The following is a 19,158-nucleotide window of genomic DNA, read 5'->3' on the forward strand; positions in this document are numbered from 1 at the left end:
TAATTTCCTGAACTAGCCGGGCTCTACAAAGAGAGATACCCGAAACTGCTTCTTCGTTAATGCTCTTTTGTGTTCTCGCATTCTGGAGTGCAATGCCCCATCATTTTGGCTGATTTATACGTTCCCACGTCAACACGTCACCTCCTTTACGCCTACATGCATCTGTGGTGGATGTAGTCAGAGGGTATCATACAGATTTATATTTTGAAAATATCTCCGATATTCTTCAATGGCGTGAGCCTCGTGTTAACATTGTCCTTTCACAGTATCTTCTATTTCCTCCAATGCTACCGACATGGACGGAGTGGTTGTATATTCCAAAGGCTTGTTCTCTTTCTATTCTTCCCTGGTGTCAAGATGGTTGCTCTGATTTCACTGACCTGAAATTGCTTCCTGGTACGGAGAATTTATTGTAGTCAACCTAAGCTGATCCACGCAACCGTACTCGGAATGGAAGGGACCCTTCAAACCCTGCGGGTGACTAAGTATCATTGCTAAGTTGATATTTGAGCAAAATGTTATTCTTTAAACAAACGAATGGCCTTCCCTTGTCACTGCCGCCTCATATCTCACCCCTCCCACCCTTCCCAAGCGTTTCCAGCGCCCCACTCACCTTACGCTCTCTCTGAAAACAAAAAAAAACTGTGTGCGGGGGAAACAGTCACCTCGTCAAGGATCCCTCGGCACTCTTCCCCCCTCCCTCCTCGTGATATGTCAGAATCTCGGCGAAGGAGAATAAGAGAGCGGCGGAATCCGCCTCCCCGAGCGGGGGAGGGGGTGAGAACCCTCAGCAAAGGAGTCTCGCGGATCGGAGGACGAGGGCCGCCAGCGAGGCCCGCTCCAGCCAACGCCAGCCGTCGGGGAGGGTCGAAGCGGGGTGGGGGCCGCTCGAGGCGCCGGAGGCCGGCGGCGGGCCGGGGTGAGCCGACAGCGGCTCCGCGCAGTCCTCCGGGTCCCGCATGAAGGTTCCCTCACGGTGAGTCTTGCCACCGGTGGCAAGGGGCAAGAGGGATGGCGGCGGCGAAGGTGTCGGCTTCCGTCGGCACCGATCCTTGTGCTCCCCAATGCAAGCCGCGTACGCGATCGCGTGCGGGATGTACGTCTGGTCGACGGAGCCACGGAAGAGTGAGGAGCCCGGGCCCTTCGCGTAAACGGGCACGTCCTCCCCGCCGTGAGTCGCCCACTGCCGCGGCACGGCCGACTGCTGCACCACGTTCTTGGTGCTCGTGTCAACGGCCGAGAGGTTCTCGCGGCCGTAGCCGGGTCCGTTGCCGTACAGAAGGGTCGTGTAGGGCAGTCCGTCCACGTCCGAGACCTTGGCGTCGACACCTGGAGGAGAAAGATAAACGGGGAAACGGAAATGAGACACGTGGACACAATTATAAGGGCGTGTGATGGTTAATTCAGAGGACAAAACACTCAGCTACTGACCAGAGGGGCCACTGGCATTCCTTGTGACATATAGGGCCCACTAATCCTCACTCAAGCTCTGCGGTTTATTATTGTATCCGATTCCTCTGAGAAACAGCAGGTAGAACAGGAAAACATCTTGCCCTCTTACCACGCTCACAGGTGAATTTCACCATAACAGGATCCATATTTCAATGTTCTTCAAAGAAATAGGTTTTATTCATAATACGATAGCATCGCTAGTGTCGTAGCACTCGCGCACTTTCGTAGGTATTCGAAACCTTCTAAGGAGAAGTGTTTGAGTTCTGGATGTAAGGAATGTTCATGATTCTTTGATGATACTTCATGAGTGAATAAATGCATTATTTTAATCGTAGGTCCAATAATTTTCGAAAAGTCAGGAATAACTTGGAAATATTATTAAAAATTTTGCAAATCTTAGTTCAACTCGTTGTGTTGTGGAAATCCATTTTTCAGTTTTAAAGCGATTTGAAAATCAAATTTTGTAACTCCCTTTTATCTATAAAAAAATTGGTAAGAAGGTCTTTCATCAATATCGGACAGGTTTACAGAATATTATGATTTATTCTCACGGGTAAATCAAACAACATTACACTGTGTTTTGATTAATCACCTGATAAAATTTTGGTTCAGAGACTACTTAGTTAGCAAATGCGGTGAAACGTTTAACAAATTCGGATTCAGACGTTTTTATTTTAACGGATCAAGACGTTAATATTCCTCAAGGACTAGAAAAGACTCAAATTCTGGCCAAAATCTCTCGTCTTTCGCACCCGAAGAGAATTTTTTCATTGTATAACATCCAGAAGAACCTTATATATATATATATATATATATATATATATATATATATATATATATATATATATATATATATATTCGGTAAGGATTAGCATTAGTCCCTGTCTCGACATATATTTTTACATTGGTTCGTTGTTTTTTTATGATCAAATTTCGGCGCGTTCCATCCATTGGGGGCAAATTTTCTTTTCCTCTCCGGCGTTCCAGTGATCCAAGGAATGCTACGCATATGTCCTCACGGAGATTGATTTCCCAAGTTCCAGGGACCCGTAGAGGAGAAAGGGAGAAGAATTCGGATAAAAAAGCTAGGATCTTAACGGGAGGACCGAGTTCTTCCCTCACGTCAATATATCTTGGAATTACAGCGATCTGAATGTTCAAGCAAGCTTCTCGCGCGTCTTTATCTCTTTTTCGCTTCCCCCTTTTCTTACGAAGGATGACTTAATAATTTTTCCCCAGCCCTAACCACAAATTTTGTTCTAACTTTCTTTTCGAAATACTTATACTAGAGAGATATTAGGACAGTAGGATTAACATATGTGAAAACAACACCCAAAGTAATCGTATTAAATATTAACCGTGTTCTGTGTAACACGAAAGAAAAAACAGATTCCTTATTAGGACTGGTGGAACACATAAAATGGTAATAAATTAAAAGTAAAAGGTATGAGCCACTTTGTTCGCTATACCGCGAGAATTTATTTCCAAAGGAATTGACGGCAGTTCTCGTGCATGTTGGGGAGAAAATTAATTGAAATAGCTATTGTTACCTTTCATTTTAAAAAACAAACCACCGCAGTAATAACTTGTATGCACAACAGGTAGAGAATATTGTTCAAAATTATGGGTCTATCTCTAAAAATATTTTAAATATCGCAAAATCAAAACAATTTTAATAAATTTGTTATTTCCATTACAGGAATGAAATAGTTCATTTTATTTGTCGCGATGTGGTGATCGTTTGTGTTACTCTTTCTCATTTCGGTCCTGGGATAAAACCGCTCGCCAACCCGCACATAACTTTACGGTGTCCTAGTAGTGTTTATAATGATAAACCATAGCCAGAACCCTATTAATTTTCATTCATAATCAGCTACACGCATGGAAAAAATACCATATTCCGGTGAAAATTGTTCGTCATCCAAGTATTACTTGCACAAAAGACGAAAAACCAATTAATTTTACAGATATAACGAAATTACCCATAATTACACCAGGAAACAGTTGAGCATAGAAGCGGAGCGAAGATTCATCAAAGTAAACCTCTCCCCATGCCTCTTTGGAGGCTGTGCTCGAGCTCTCATTGGCGTGCACATTTTTTAGCGTATGGTTTACCAAATAATTTTTAAGCCTGCAAAACCGAAAGACCGAGAAATAGGGCACATGACCCAGATATGACCTCGGAACCGTATGATCTGGAGCTGCGTGACCTTCCCAGGCCACCAAGGCCATGCTAATGCTTCACCAACCTACAAAGGAAGAAGACAGAAGAGGGATCTCCTGATTCATAACGAGGGCTTAATTCCCATACAGAAAATAATTTTAATTATAAAACAATATTTATATTGGTGAATTATACAAGGGGGAAGGATTTTCTGGCATGCAAAGAACGGATGTAGAGATAGGAAATGAAAATATCTCAATAAGACGTAGAAAAAAAATATGAATAGCATTAAACGGCTTTCTTATAATTTTAACTGGTCATTTGATTGGCATTAGAACGTAAATATGGGCTACATACGTTTTTGACAGTAGTTTAACTCGTTTAAGTGTGTTTGTTTATATTCATTCACTCACTACTTATCACCTGCCATTTACCAAAAACAAAATAAATTTCGTCTTTCACCTTCTTAACTTGTCTCTCCATTTTTGAATAACTCCTTGAATTTCTTCCTCCCATTATCTGCGTGACGTATAGCACCCGTGGCCTTTCTTTGTAGTTCTTCCCATCCATTTTTCCTTCTGCTACAATCTCCAGGCGGCTTTTGTGGCTTGAGTTATGTCCAATGAGTTTGTCTCTTCTTCTCCACAGTTTCAAAAACTTTTGTTCCCCTACCCTTTATGCGGTTCTTCATTGGTTGCTCCCTTTGTCCATTTAATCTTCATCATACTTCTGTTACATCACACTTAAATTGCTTCTTTTCTTATCTTTTCTGCTGCTGCCATTGCTCATGCCTCACTGCTATGAAATATACATGCTATATGTTCTGTCTGTCTGTCTCAACTCAGTTCTGCCTTGCTCTCAAACTCGTGTAGCATGTCATTGGAATTTTATTCTAGTAGAGTTCGTTCTTTTCGGGGTAATCTTGAACACTCAATTTCTTGGTCCCAAGATTCTTCCGCTTGTTCTAATCCTTTTTATCTATAGTCTCCTGTCTCCTTCAACCTCTTCTTACACAAACCGTTGTTTCCGTATTGACTGCATCGCTTTACAATGAATGCTTTCATTACCTCCTCGATAAAGAGGAGGATATCCTTACCAGATATTTTTCTCACATTAAATTACAATGTCATTAGAAAATTTGCAAGTTATTTTCCGGTTAAAAAAAATTCCTGATTTTAATTTTCCTTTATTTCATTTATTGCCTCTAATAATAATAAAGATATATTGAATTTAGGGAGGAAGAGTCTTTGTGGACTAATTCGTAGCATTTATGAGAATCGAATTTGGCCAGAAAACTTCGTCAATGTTAGTTCCTGTTCCGAAAAAGGTAAAGCCTACATCATGTGAGGACTACAGACCAATAAGTTTGATTTCGCTCGCAGCTAAAGTGGTGCTCGGGATCATCAACAAGAGGATGGAGAGTAGAGAAAATGATTAATTGGGGGATGATCAATTTGGGTTCAGAAAGGGTTGAGTCAAGCGTGATGCCATTGCGGTAATTAGGGTACTAATAGAGAGGAACATAGAATACAATCAAGATATATTTGCCTATTTTGTACATTTCGAAAAGGCGTTCGATAGAGTGAATTGGGAAAAACCAATGAATATATTGCAGAAAATAGGAATATATGGGGAAAATAGGAGATTAATGACAAATTCTAAGAGACTACGGGAGATAGCGTGACAGTAAATTTTAACGGAGTCATCCGCTAAATGTGCATAATAATGCAATGGGAGACTAATCTGCAAACAGTGCATGTCTCAGACTGATCAAGTGGTCGGAGAGTCCGGATGGGCAGTGCTAGGAAGAGGTGTAAGACAGGGTTGTCCATTATCACCGGAACTATTCAACGTACGTGTGGAGGAAATGATTAGAGAGGCATGGGAAGAACAGGAGATAGGAATGAAAGCCGATGGGGAATTTATAAAATCAGTTAGGTTTGCTGATGACGAAGCTTTAGTTTCTCAGTCAGCCAAGGGGCAAGCACTGCTGAGTGAATAGAACATTCAGTGCGAAAGATATGGAATGAGAAGAAATGTAAATGAAACAACGGTTTCGCGGTTTTCCAGAAAGAGAAAGGTTAAGTTAAACGTTAAAATAGGAGGGCAAAAACTAGAGCTAGTGGCTAGTAGATAGTTTACATACCACCACCAGAATGAGCACCACCAGATGCCATACCTAGCACAACGAGTTTCCCGTAACAATAGGTAATCCTTTGTGAGTAAACACTAACGCGTCAGTGCTCTGGGATGATATCTGTGGTGTGGACGCCTCTCTGTTGTCGTTTCCGTAGAGTGATTCGTGAAATTGGAAACAAATGACATTCGAACAGTGATTAAATACTTCTTAAAATAAGATATCAAAGCAAAGGAAATTCATGTCGACTATCAGAATACTCTAGGGGACTCTGCTCCTTCATATTCAACTGTTTCCAAGGGGATTAACAAGTTTGGTCGGGGCGGGTTAGATGACCATCCGCGAAGTGGCCGGCCAAAATGCGCCACTGCTCCAGAAATTATTGATTGGAGGATTGATCTTTTGAAATATTGGTGTGGAGAAGGATGGAGATGGTGAAGTGGACAGAAAACGGATGAGGAAGTGCTGGGTATGGTGGGGGAGGAGATGAAATTACTGGGAAGAATCCTAAGGAGACAGGAAAAATGGATGCAAAACATATTGATTGACAGTGGAATGTTGAAAACTGTGATAGAGGGGAGAATGTTAGGCAAACGAGGAAGAGGAAGAAATACAAGGTAAGGATGTTGGACGGAATGAAGGTAGGAAGGAAATATGGAGATGAAGAGGGGCTTGTTGTAGAGGAGGATGTTTGGTTGTGTTTTGTTAAGAAAAATAAGAGAATTAATTGGTAGTTGGTGTCCATCTAAAATTTACCTTATCTCGTATATTACCTATAATAGTCATATTCCTGGGAGAAAATATCATTCACGTCGTACTCTTGTCTATAACTAGGCCGGTACTGCAGATGAATTTATACTCTGTAAACCACACTTCCTACGAACTGAAAATAGGTATTTCCTTACAGTAGGTCGCTCATATTTTCTTAGAACAATCAACCTAATAAGCCAGCCTACATTGTTAAAAGATTTATGAAAATCAATGGATGCAATTAATATTGATTGGCCCTTTCGCATCATCCCCTTGTTGGGCACTTTAAGGACTAGAGCGATTTCTCTCGTGATTCTGTTTTATTACAAACCTAATCTGGTCTTCGACTAGGAAATTCTTCCTCCCTCACAATCAAATAAAATATTTTTAAAAGGACCCTCAGGAATATTACTGAAATTTCCTCTGCGTGCGATTAAAAGTTGCCAGGAATCGGATCGACTCACGATCCCACGGGTTATTTAGTGAGAAATAAGCGTTCAAGTGAATGCATTGATCATAAATCACGCTAGCGCCATAAATCATTGTGGAAAGATAGATAGTAGAGGGATATGGAACAACACACACACAAACACACACACACACACACACACACAAACGCATACACTCCCAGGGAAAAAAAAGATACTCCAGCAGGAGTTAAGAGCCGAAATCAGCGCAACACGTAATTTTTACGTCCTTCAGATGGTGGATGATTGCCATCCCATAGAGATCTTTCCCAAACCTGAATTTACAACGGGACAAAATGCGACGTCTACTCTTTCTATCTCTCTTTTTCTCTCTCTCTCTCTCTCCCTACCTCTCGATATCTGGTAGTCGCTCTGACTGATATAATAATTTACAGTTTTGGATATGAAGGGTTTCCTGCCGACGTCCATCAGGACTGTCTTGTCGGACCCTCGCGCGCAACCCGGGACAGCCAGGGTAAATAAAAAGGGATCCATTCCCGCGGCGAGAGTTATTTATGGGAGAAAGTGCCATCACACGTGCGAGAGGCATCGGGAGATATCGGATGGGAATTTTCCGTGAGATGGGGGACTTCCCGCAGGTTATACAAAAGCGTCCGAGGGAATTCATTGTGAACGGTTCGCTCGATTCCTTTAGCGGGCGCTTTGATTGCTCTCATCCCTCCGCCCGCGGGGACCGAAAAAAAAGACAATCTAAAAGACGCAGGACGTTGATTTCCTGTGTTCAATTCTTTGAGAAGCCGAAGTAAATGTGATAGCTTCCTGGATCCTTTGATTTTACAGCCATTTTCCGAAAGTAGACCCTTTAAATTAATATCATCCGTTTACTGTTGCGAACCGATAGCTTTATTTGAATCAGGAAAATTACAGAATATAATGCGACATTTCGCACATACAATGACTGAGTTACAGAAAATTCAGCAATAATTTATCTAAATAACATCTATGGTTATAATAATTATTATTTGGCTAATTTGAAAGAGATGAAAGATGAGTCACATTTATTTTCGGAAGCATAAAATAAGTGAGTATAAAAAGAAAGTAAGCATTGATTTTTTGATAGAATTATTTTCGTCAATTAGTAAGCGTAATTTTTTGAATAAAATTCACACACATCATGACAAGCACCTGTGTTTTCACGAGATAAATTTGAAAATTTCTCTGCTATACACAACATACACTTCCTTTTTAACCTGCCTGCTGAGCAAGCCCTCTCCCTGCTACCTTCCAAACCCGATTCTCCAAGTGGATCCTCCTCTTCCTCTCATATATACGAGTTTCTGAGCATACTTCTTATTTAGAAGATTGGATCTCCTCTACCTCTTAGGTAAAAAGGCATTAAAGCAGAATCTTTTATTATTTCTAAAGTCGACAGACTTAAACCATGAAATACACGTAGCTAATGCTTTGGGGAGAGATATTGCTTGAAGCAAATGTATTGAACTTTTAATCCTCTGTTACTCTCCCACCTTCTTTGAAGTGGCGATATTGTAAATCGCATCTAAAAAACTACGCGTTAAATGGAAAAATACACCATTTAGACGGAGAAACGTAAGGGGGTGACATAAATAGAAATAGGCTAATATTTGTCAATTTCCTTCATAATATAATGCAATAAAACTTTGTTAGTTTACATATCGGCATTCATAATTTTTAATTTTACGAACGAAACCTGCGTGCTTATTGGCAATAAAAATTGAAGACAAAATAAATGGTGCAAAATTGTATTAAACTTGTGTTTTAAGAGACGCTGGGTTGTGGTAATGTGTCTCATGGCTCTAGACAACTTCGCAATACAAATGAAATAAAACTTATGGGCCTTTTGCCAGCGTATTTTAATGATTAGCGATGAGTTCGTACCTAATTACGAGTACTTTTTTTCCGCAAAATGCAAATAGCACATATTCTCCTCGGGTTTGCCAATGACGAATATGAAACTTGTACATTGTGTCATTGAGCAGCTACGTACAAGGGACGAGTAAAGGCTCAGTTCACCACTCCTCGCCCCTTTCTCTTCACAGAGGAATACGCGGAAGTCCTCCACAAAAAAATTCGTTGACAACCACAATCTTTTAATGAGACAATCCATTTTCGGGCAGAGATTGGATCCATGAGATTGAGAAAACGTTGTAAGATTACATGGTTAACAACATTCGTGGAGGTAATCCAACCTCCAAATTCATCCTTCCTTTCCTCTGGAAGCTGCCATGTCTACTTCAAATTTATTATTATTAAAAATCCACGTGTGCTGATAGACAGTGTCAGGTGTCACACAATTCCCAAATAATCACAATGGTAAAATCAGTCATTAAACAAAAGTACACTCAAAGGAAACTTCAAAACACAAATCTCTTTCATAAAGCAAGAAAATCCCCATCTCATTAACATCAATCGATCAGCAAGAAAAAAAAAGATAAATTAAAAAATATTAAGCTGTTACATATAATTTTACTCCACATATTAATCTAATTATTGCATATATTCCCTACATCTTTGCATAAAAGTATTCACTTTGTTAGGAAAGGGCTCGAATATTTTTGCTGGTAACGTGTTCCAATGAAAAATTGTTTTATTTAGAAAAGAACATTTTTTTATTCGTCCTTTGTGCCCGGCGTTTGATCTTGAATTTGTGATCATTTCTCCCTATAAAATTTGGGTTCCCCGCCTGTTTCCTAAGATCTACCCAAGCTTTCTCCCCCTTCAGAATTCGGAACATTCCACAAAGTCTGCTTACTTTCCTTCTAGTTTGTAGAGGTTCCCAGCCCAGCGTTTTTAGCATGTCAGTCACACTCTCCATCCTCCTATCCCCAGTACATATCGGGCAGCCTTTCTATGTACCTTTTCTAGTCTTTTGATATGTCCTTCTTCATGAGGGTCCCACCTCAGCAACCTCTTCGACAGCCAGCAATTGCAAACCATTTCTCTTTCAACGACAAAATAAATTTTTGATTTTCATTCAATCAATGCCAATCATGACGTTAGAACACCTTCAAGCGTTTTAGCCCTATGAAAAGAGTAAGGAGAGCTACAATTGGAAGTTATGACTGCAGTTTTACAGAGACGCTTGTCGCAGCACTTTCCATTTCTGTCATAACCAGTTGACTTCTACCACAACTGATGTTTTGATTACGAATAATCAGTGCATAATTATGCACATAATGCTATGCATAACTAATTAGGATCGAAATAACATGGTATAGACCAAAAATCATGCAACTATTATTTTTCGTCAATAATCACAAACTAAATTTGCAATGCACGAGGTACATAGATAATTAAATGTATATATCTGTTTATGTACGTTAGGCAAACGAGGAAAGGGAAGGAGCAGGATAGGGATGTTGGACGGGATGAAGGGAAGAAGAAAGTACTCAGAGATGAAGAGAGGTCTAATGTAGAGTGGGATACTGGATTTTGTATTTTGTTAGGAATTAAAAAATATTTATTTAGTAGCTGTGTCAATCCAAAAAGCTACCATAACCGGTAGATTACCTGATAATAATAATATGTTTACGTAAATTTTATCCAGCTAAGAGCTACCATTAATATTCATTGATCTCAAACATCCCACGAATTGGTGCAGAATGTTTCCAGCCGAGAGGGAAGAATGCTATGAAAAAAGAATTACGAAAATATGAAAATCTTTAAGTGTATGTATATTTGACAAATGTACGAATTATTTGGTGTAACAATATAAAAAAATATCGAAAGAATGATTTATAAATAAAAAGTATTTTCAATTAAAATTTTAAATTAAAAAAATTCAATAATAAAAAGATGAATTGAGAAGGTTTCCTTTGTTAATTTAAGAATATTTTTGACACCTTACCTATTGCAATCAAGTTCCTCCGCAACTGACCGCGGTGCACAATTTTGGGGATCACTGAATTAGGAAAACATAATGTCCTAAAATATTTCATGATCAAACCTTTGTTTAAATATGTTAGGGTGACATAAAATAAGTTTTTCCGGTACCGGGGAGTTAGGATGAGAATCAAAACAGCGATAGAGGAGGAAAGTCAGGAAATATCAATTTTCTCTTGCCCCCTATTTATTTTGTAGTTCAAATATAAGCTTAGTAATGGGAAAATAACTAAAAAGTAGAATATTCAGAGAAATGGCCTTTAGGATTGACAAAGAAAGCAGTCCCTGCATGTGACAACGTTGAGCGGGAAAGAAGAAAAGGTTAGTGAAAGTTCGTATTCCTTATTCAGTAGCGTAAATGTGACTGACAGTGCCACCCAAGGATATTCGATAGACGGTCGAAAATTATTTGCGAAGGCTCTTCAAAAAATAAATAAAAAATACATTCTGATGGACGTCTCGTTTTTTTATTCCCATGAACCATTATATTATTCTCCATTCCCTCTTCAGATTCTTTGCCTAAAAAGGTTAATTCAAAATATTGTTTACGTAATATTTATTATTTTGGCAATACGATACTTTGATGTCTGCTCATTGTGGAAAATTGATTAAATTAACCTTCAGGAAAATATATGTCTATTTAATTTTGGACCTCTCAATTTGTGGCTCAATTTACCCTAAAAACCTGATATTTCTCCAAAAGGGGGAGTTCCTCATTGGTTGCGAAACTTCAATCTGCCGTTATCGAAAAAAATCTCGACAAATAGGAGCAGATGAAAGGTCTTAGTTGAAAGAAAAATAAATATACCAGCAATAAAAAATACAAAGCTGAGTCGGATAACACCACCCTCGATTTTCTAGTAAATTTTATTTATAGAGAGGTCCCTACCCTAAGTATTGTTATTATAACAATTGCAACACAGTTATTAGAAATATACTCACTCGTATGAAACAAAACTCTACCTAGGCACTTTATTCATGGCTTTAAAAATGATAATACATTCAACCAGATACTTTTCTACTTACTGAATGTTCTCATAAAATTTAAGTTTTAATTAGCGGAAGTTTTTGGAAACACATACAGTTTAAATTTTTATGCACAAATAACTGTAATTAAAGCAAGAAAACATCTAAAATACAGTAAGTACATGCTTCATAAAGCAATATATTCAGAAATGGAACCTAAAAATAGACTTTTTGATAAATAATATTTATGCTAAGAAACATTTCATGACAATTTTCATGAGCTATTTGGTGGGATTAAAGCTGATGTACAATCTCATGGTGTACCCATGGCTAACAGTACTTGGCGTGAATTGTTGTTGGAAATAAAGAATCATTTGGATGTAATTAAAACAGTTCACCCTTGACTGTATTTTTGGATATGTGAATTGCTATCGGGGTGGATTTCTGTACCAAAATATATTGTTTTAATGACTAAAAACAAAAAAACACATGAAATAATAGTTATGAAATTGGAAAATAATAAAAATTCATTCCAGAGTTATTCATTCAACCCTAATCATCTCAAATTTCTACGAATGACCTATTGAAAAAAGAGTTCGACCACGAGCTGGTTAAATTTACTTATAAATAACTCAGTTATCGTTTCAAGTCATATTTCAGATTTTTATTTGTGTCTGTAATTAAGGCTCTTTGTTGATCATTGTGATCACCTCTCACTGCTTGAATTTACTGACAAACTTAGAGATTAACATTAATAAAAAAAACAAACGGGAATGTCGTGCGCTGGGCACTGTAGATCTCATCAAAGCTCTAGGATCAACGTGTCGAATTTTGATTGGAGATGGCTAAAAGGAGTTTATTTACTTCGTTACGCCTCCTATAACGGCTCTTCGCAACCGAAATCCTAACTTATTTCAGAATTAGGGTCCAAGTACTTCTTACTCAACGCATTCACTGAGTATCGTAGGGCAAATAAGCCGTAGATACTCTGCTTCTGTCTTTCTTTATATCTTTCCTGATCATATAAACTGAAATATGGAGGGTACTAACACTCTCTCTTTTGGGATTATCTTTCTTTTGAAAATATAATTAAAAAAGAGTAATTAGGATGAGCTAGGATTATAATAAGCAACTAAATAATTTCAAACGGAAGATCGATGAGCCTGTTAGAAATGTTTGAAAAAAAAACTTGTTTCTGAAATTTCATGATATCCTCAGCAATTGAGATTGCCAAATTGTGACTAAATTGTGATCATTCACCAACATTAACTATTTTTTTTCGCTCAATTCAACAGAGGAAAACATAAATCAAACAGAAGTAATTCATCATTTTCTTAAAAAAAGCTAGTCCATGGAAAATAAGACGCGAGACAGCTGACGGTGTGTTGTGACGAGAACAGACAGCTGTAAAGGCGATGGTATGCTGGCTCCTACGTTGACTGATGACTCTCAAACTCTCACTGTGTCAACAACGCAGATGACAGCGCTTTCAATCAGGGATAATAAAATAGGAACTTAGCGAAAATATATGACGCTGACGTATAGCTTCTAGGCAATAGTGGGGTGCATTAAAAGGCTGCACTCAAAACGCTCTCTAACATTAGGAAGCACCACTTAAATCCACGGTGGTATTGAAAGTACTTCCATCCGTATCTTACTACTCGCATCCGTATCTCCACTGATAAATAATGGACAATAAAAATTTAAAATAGAAGGCTACCTTGGAAATTGGACGGAAAGATCTTTAAAAGTAAAACTCCGAATGACGTATGCAGAAAAATAATGACAATGCCAAAGAGAGGGAACGAAACACTGAGCAGGTTAGAGGAAAGAAGAATTAAGCGGAGAACAAGAATTTTGGATTTCTTAATAATAGTAGGACCATGGAATGAAGGGAATTTTAGGAAAAGTAGTGCAATTAAATGATTTTTACGTTTGGAAAACAAACTTTTCATGAAAGTGGATTCATAAAAACCACACACGTAAACCATTTCGTCCCTTCGACAGTGAAATACCATTACAGTTTGCAACTTCCCAAGGAAATAATATGCGGGGGGATTTTTGAAACACGGGTTAAAAAAAAACAAGTGTCTTATTGTTAGCAATATAGAACAGCATGGAAGGTAAAGTAACAGAGAATTTCAATTTTAAATACGGAATCGAAAAGAATACTTCCGGATCTGAGATGCGATTTTAAAGAAATTGGCACACCCCTGCACCGGTTACACATTTGTGCCCCATACTATATATTATTTTGACGTCAAACGCCCCCCCCCCCCAACCCCAAAGAAAACGGTTTCCCCTTCCTGTCGACTGATCATAACTCATTCCTTAAAAACAGAAATTATTAGCTGTATTCGGCTCGCAGTATTTCCTCCATCGCTCTCTTCTCCCACCCGACAAGGGACCCTTTTGCCCTGTATGCGTATGCATATATCGTTTTGCATATTTCTGCACGTGGCCGTTGAATCATTCCTCAGAGAATCGCATACGAATATTCGATAGGTCGAGTGGATGGATATAGACTCACAGCGGGATGATAAATGCATTCACCCATTCATTCCAATACCTCCCAGTGGAAATCCACAGAGTATACGCCCTCAAAGAACTCCTCCGTCTTCTCCCATTTACTCTTCGAAAGGTTTTGCGGGTGAACTTGGGATACCATTTGCTAATAAAAGCATCCTCTCCCCTAAGTAAACTCTGGGAGACCGAGAAACTATGGTATTAAGGGATCGATAAGATCCCATCATAACATTGTTAAGTAAGCAACGTCCGTTCTCAATTAGGACTTCAGGGAAGGTGGTCTGTAATCTGAAGTTTAATAGTGGGGTCTATCAAAAAGAGGTAAGGAGTCAACTGAAGCGGATTAAATTATTAAGCTTGAATTTCAATGAATTTAATTAAATTTTCAAAATATCCTTGGAGCATGCGCAAAACCAAGCATATAAATGCCAGAAACTAAACTCGGAGGATAATTTAAATATGCCACTGCAAAAGTATATGGCAATCAAAATTAGAGTGTAACGTGCATTCATAATTTAAAAATATGCTTAAATCTGCAACATATATGTACAAATATGCCAAATTGTTGAACTTGTAAGGTGTAAGAGACTATAACTCTGCAGAGTAAATATTTCTCGCTAGCTTGGTCTTAGTGATTTGGACAACTCGCTACGCCTGGCACACCAAGGCACACGAAAAACTGCACAATAAATTCTCGAGAAATCTTACAATTAAATGGTAAATATTGATGCAAATGCATGATTTAATCACTTGAATGACCTAATTAACCATGCATTACGACCGTAGACTAATCACTGACTTTCTATTCCTCCATAAGATTGTTAACCCTAAAGCTATCGATTTAAATGGCTTTATTTCGATTTCGGTTCTAAAGAAGTAAATCGACTCCAGCATTTTACACTGTTTACACACTTGATAACCACAAAATATAGAACACGTTTGTCTCCTACGATTGGAATCCTTGGTCATAAAAACCATTATTTTTCGCAGTATAGACATTTTTAACTATGCAAAGGAAGAATTAAGGAAATTTAATTTCAAGGTGATAAGTATTTAATCCTTTCTACAAGTATTTCGTCTACATACTATACTCGTATGCATATATATTGTGGCAGTCCATGTTTTTAATGATATTTTTAAAGGTGCAAATTTTTTAATTCCTTAAAATGTTGACATTTTAAAAGTTATCAGGTTATACGCTGCATCATCTTTGTTTGGTCTTTTTTTGGCGATATAAGAACACAATACATGCATGGTAAAGGGATAGTAAATCTTACGTACATGGTACATTCGCCTACGTCTACTCGGAAAATAAGAATAGAAGAGAGATTTAGTGACACGCCTAAGGATAGGACACAAGGCTCAAACGCTTAAAAATCTCTTACCCTAAAAATAAAAGGATTTGATTAAAAACTTCTGATTCAGGTGCCCTACTGTAGGAAATAGTGTAATGTGGACAGTAATATTTTTTAGAAGCGGTGATCTGGCAGTTACTCTATCAAATGACGAAGCCAAAATTGAGGGTGTACTTAATATCCGTAGAAATCTAGGATTTTTTAATCTCATGTAAATCCTCTCTTCATTTTGTATGAATTGTGTTTTCGATTAAGAAACACTGGGGATAAAAGAAATTCTTTTGCCATGATCTAGAAAAATAAGTTTTCTATCTAAATCTCCGAACTAGTTGATATCATACATAATTTCTTCAATTTGTTTAACCACAAACATTAAGGGAAAACACCGGTGGAAATAAAATATTTGTTTTGCATCTTTTTTGGTGAGGACGCTAATTTATAAACGGGAAAAGATATTTTTTCAGACTGTAAAGTCCAAGAGTTAAAGAAATTGGCTGAATGAAACGCCTGTAAAATGATATCACTGCCAATAAGCGCGCTTTAATTCAGCGTTAAATTGGCCGATAAAGTAGCGAGCGAACTTTGAGAACGTGTGCCAGAGTGTAAATTGTGTGCGACTCCTTTCCGAATTTAGATAACTCTCCATCAATTAGAATACTAGTCGACAGCGAAAATTACCTTGATGTTTCCTTTACCTTCGACCCAACCCCGAGAATGAGTCTAACCAGAGAGTCATAGCCCTGAGACTTTGACGCCAAAAGGACAAGGTAACGCTTCTAGGTCTTCCTATTCATTTGAAGTCCAGAGACATTCTTTCGACGGGTTCTCCATTTTCCTCACCTCAAATTACATTCGAGAATGGTTTCCTTACACAATTAAGGAAAAGAGGCAGAGAAGTAGGTATCATTGTATTGCTTTTGAGGAATATTTGGTTCACTTTTATATTTTTTTTGGGAAATGTACTTCCTCAAATTCAGCTCTAAATACGAATTTTTATGTGATTCTGTAATAGCGGATCTCATTGCTATTAATATTCAGCAAGATACCGCATGATTTTATAAAAATGCATGCCAAAATTCACCTCTGGCTTAAATTTGTGTAAACTTATAACAAATAAACGGTCACCTTATAGCTCGGGTATATTCCAATTAGCTTCTAATTCGACGTGTGCCACTACAAGATTCACCTGGTATTCCCTTTATACTGTTAGTTCGCCAAATTTTATATTTTTGTGCAGCGAAAAAATCATAGTAAACCGGTTTTGTTTTAAAATATTTGGACTTTAATGTAAAAGCTAACCATAAGTCTGCACTTAGCTCCCTCTGCCTTAGTAGAATTTGCTATTAAGCCTATTCCGCAAGTCAAACCTACAAGATTTTTCCATACGTGTCTCTTAAACCGGGAGTGATTAATTCAAAATTGGAGGAAAATGTTAGCCCTAACATTACTGCATCGTTAATCTTATGAGAAGTGCAAATTATACATATCCTTGTGATACTGTTTGCGAATAAAAAATCTTGGTTATTGCAGCAGCAGGTAGAGAAGAGAATATTAGCATAAATGTATATTTTAAGATGTTTATACTAGTGGTGATTAATGATAGTGATGATAATACTGATGATTATGCTAGTATACTCGTATTTACAGGGTGGAGCAGAATAGACTCTAGTTTAAAAAAATCACTGAAGAGCGCGCAGGTAAATTAGCGGAGTGAAAGTAGAAGTAGCGTTAGCTGGAAAAAACAACGACATTTTTTGTGCATACCATGCTCTGATATGATGAGCATCAAGGCTTTGTCGTAGAAACGTTCTTTAAAAACAATGATAGTGTGGTGGCGACACAGAGGTCTTTTCGTAGGCGGTTTGGTTTGACTAGTCATGACAGAGTTCCGAATACTAAAACAACTCGGAAGTGGATTAATAGTGTACGAGCGACAGGATCTGCAATTCCTAGAAAATCAGAGGGGCGACCTAAAAGTGTGCGGACACCTGAAAACATCGCGGTAGTGAGAGCGTCCATAGAACAGTCTCCGCTATCTGCGGAAACATGCTGCTGCTCTTGGAATAACGCCCAGAACGGTAAGGCCAATTTTACACTCTGACCTTCACTTACACGCCTACAAGATGATGGTTGTTCAAGAATATAGTTCAGAAGACTGGGTGAAACGTAGAGATGCTAACAATGCAATCTTAACCGCTGTGCAAACCGACACTATTCTGTGGTCTAGCAATGAAGGACAGTTTCCCCTCTCCGGCTCAGTAAATAAGCAACATTTTCGTCACTGGGCGACTGAAATCCCTCGCAAACTTCACCCAAGACCTCTTCATAGTCCCAAAGTGACTGTTTGGTGCGCTGTCCTCCATAGATACTATTGGACCGTACTTTTTTGAATATCGAGGTTCAACTGTTACTATGAACTCTGTGCGCTATTGTGAGATGCAGAAGAACTTTTTACTACCAAAAAAAGGGAAAATATGGTGATGACTATAACACAGAAGCCTTTCGGTTTCAACAGGATGGTGCCACGTCTCATGCCGCCCGTAGTCAATGTAAAATCCTTCACAAACAATTTCCCGGCCGCGTGATCTCCTTACGAGGAGGTGTTTCCTGGCCCCATCGCTCCCTGGATTTGAGCGCATGTAATTTTTTCCTTTTGGGATATCTTAAAGCTGAGGGTTTACAAAGTTCGACCAGGGACCTTGGATGCTCTTAAGGAGGCAATTACAGATTTCATCGCTGTAATGACGCAAAATATGCCGAGAAGAGTTTTCGAAAACTTTTTTGAACGACTCAACATGTGCATCGCTCACCAAGGTCGTCACCTGGATGAAATAATTCCCAAAGCCTAATTAAAAAACTGAAAATTGAATATAACTTTCAGTAATAAAAACTTTATTTTAATTATCTTTGTTGGTTTTTTTTACAATTCACCCGTCAAATCAGGGAGTTTATTCTTTCCCTTCCTGTATTAAGATTAAAGACTGTAGGCTCAACTCAGAGTCTGACCTGAAAAAATCCTAAGAGGAGGCCAAAAGCTCAGACTTTCTTAAATGTGTTTGTCCTTTTGCGTGTTTTCTAATCATATTTGTTATGCTCTATTGTGCCGTCTAATTATATACATACACACACACATATATATGTACATATATGCATATATATTTATGTATATATGCATATATATATGTATATATACAGGGCGCACCCAAAAGTGGTAGGACTGATTTTCTCTGGCGTGAACGGAGCGGTGGAGGGGGGTCTGCCTGGCAGGGTAAGGTAGAGCAACAGCTCTTAGCTCTTAGCAACAGACCGAAACCAACCTCAGTCGCCTGCGGGCTGTCGTTGAGTGAGGACACCGTTTTTAGTGAAGCAAGTTTTTTTTCCGCGTCGAAAAACAAAATGAATCTGAATTTAGAGCAACGCTATTCCGTGAAGTTTTGTGCGAAACTCGGGAAGACGGCA

At 38.5% G+C, this 19,158-nt stretch overlaps 1 protein-coding gene across 1 annotated transcript in view; it reads right to left on the reverse strand.

Moving 5' to 3' along the window:
• Positions 1–780: 780 nt before the first annotated feature.
• The window catches only part of LOC139692459 (alkaline phosphatase-like), a gene marked incomplete at its 5' end in the record, with an annotated part of 349,793 nt that continues 331,415 nt past the window's right edge, over positions 781–19,158 (reverse strand). Inside the window, one exon of the mRNA XM_071590674.1 lies at positions 781–1,329. Within this exon, the coding sequence (XP_071446775.1) occupies positions 788–1,329 (542 nt within the window). The remainder of the gene's footprint in view (positions 1,330–19,158) is intronic.

The sequence above is a fragment of the Hetaerina americana genome, unplaced genomic scaffold (assembly GCF_022747635.1).
Source record: "Hetaerina americana unplaced genomic scaffold, ioHetAmer1.1.p SCAF_4, whole genome shotgun sequence".
NCBI classification, from domain to species: Eukaryota; Metazoa; Arthropoda; class Insecta; order Odonata; family Calopterygidae; genus Hetaerina; species Hetaerina americana.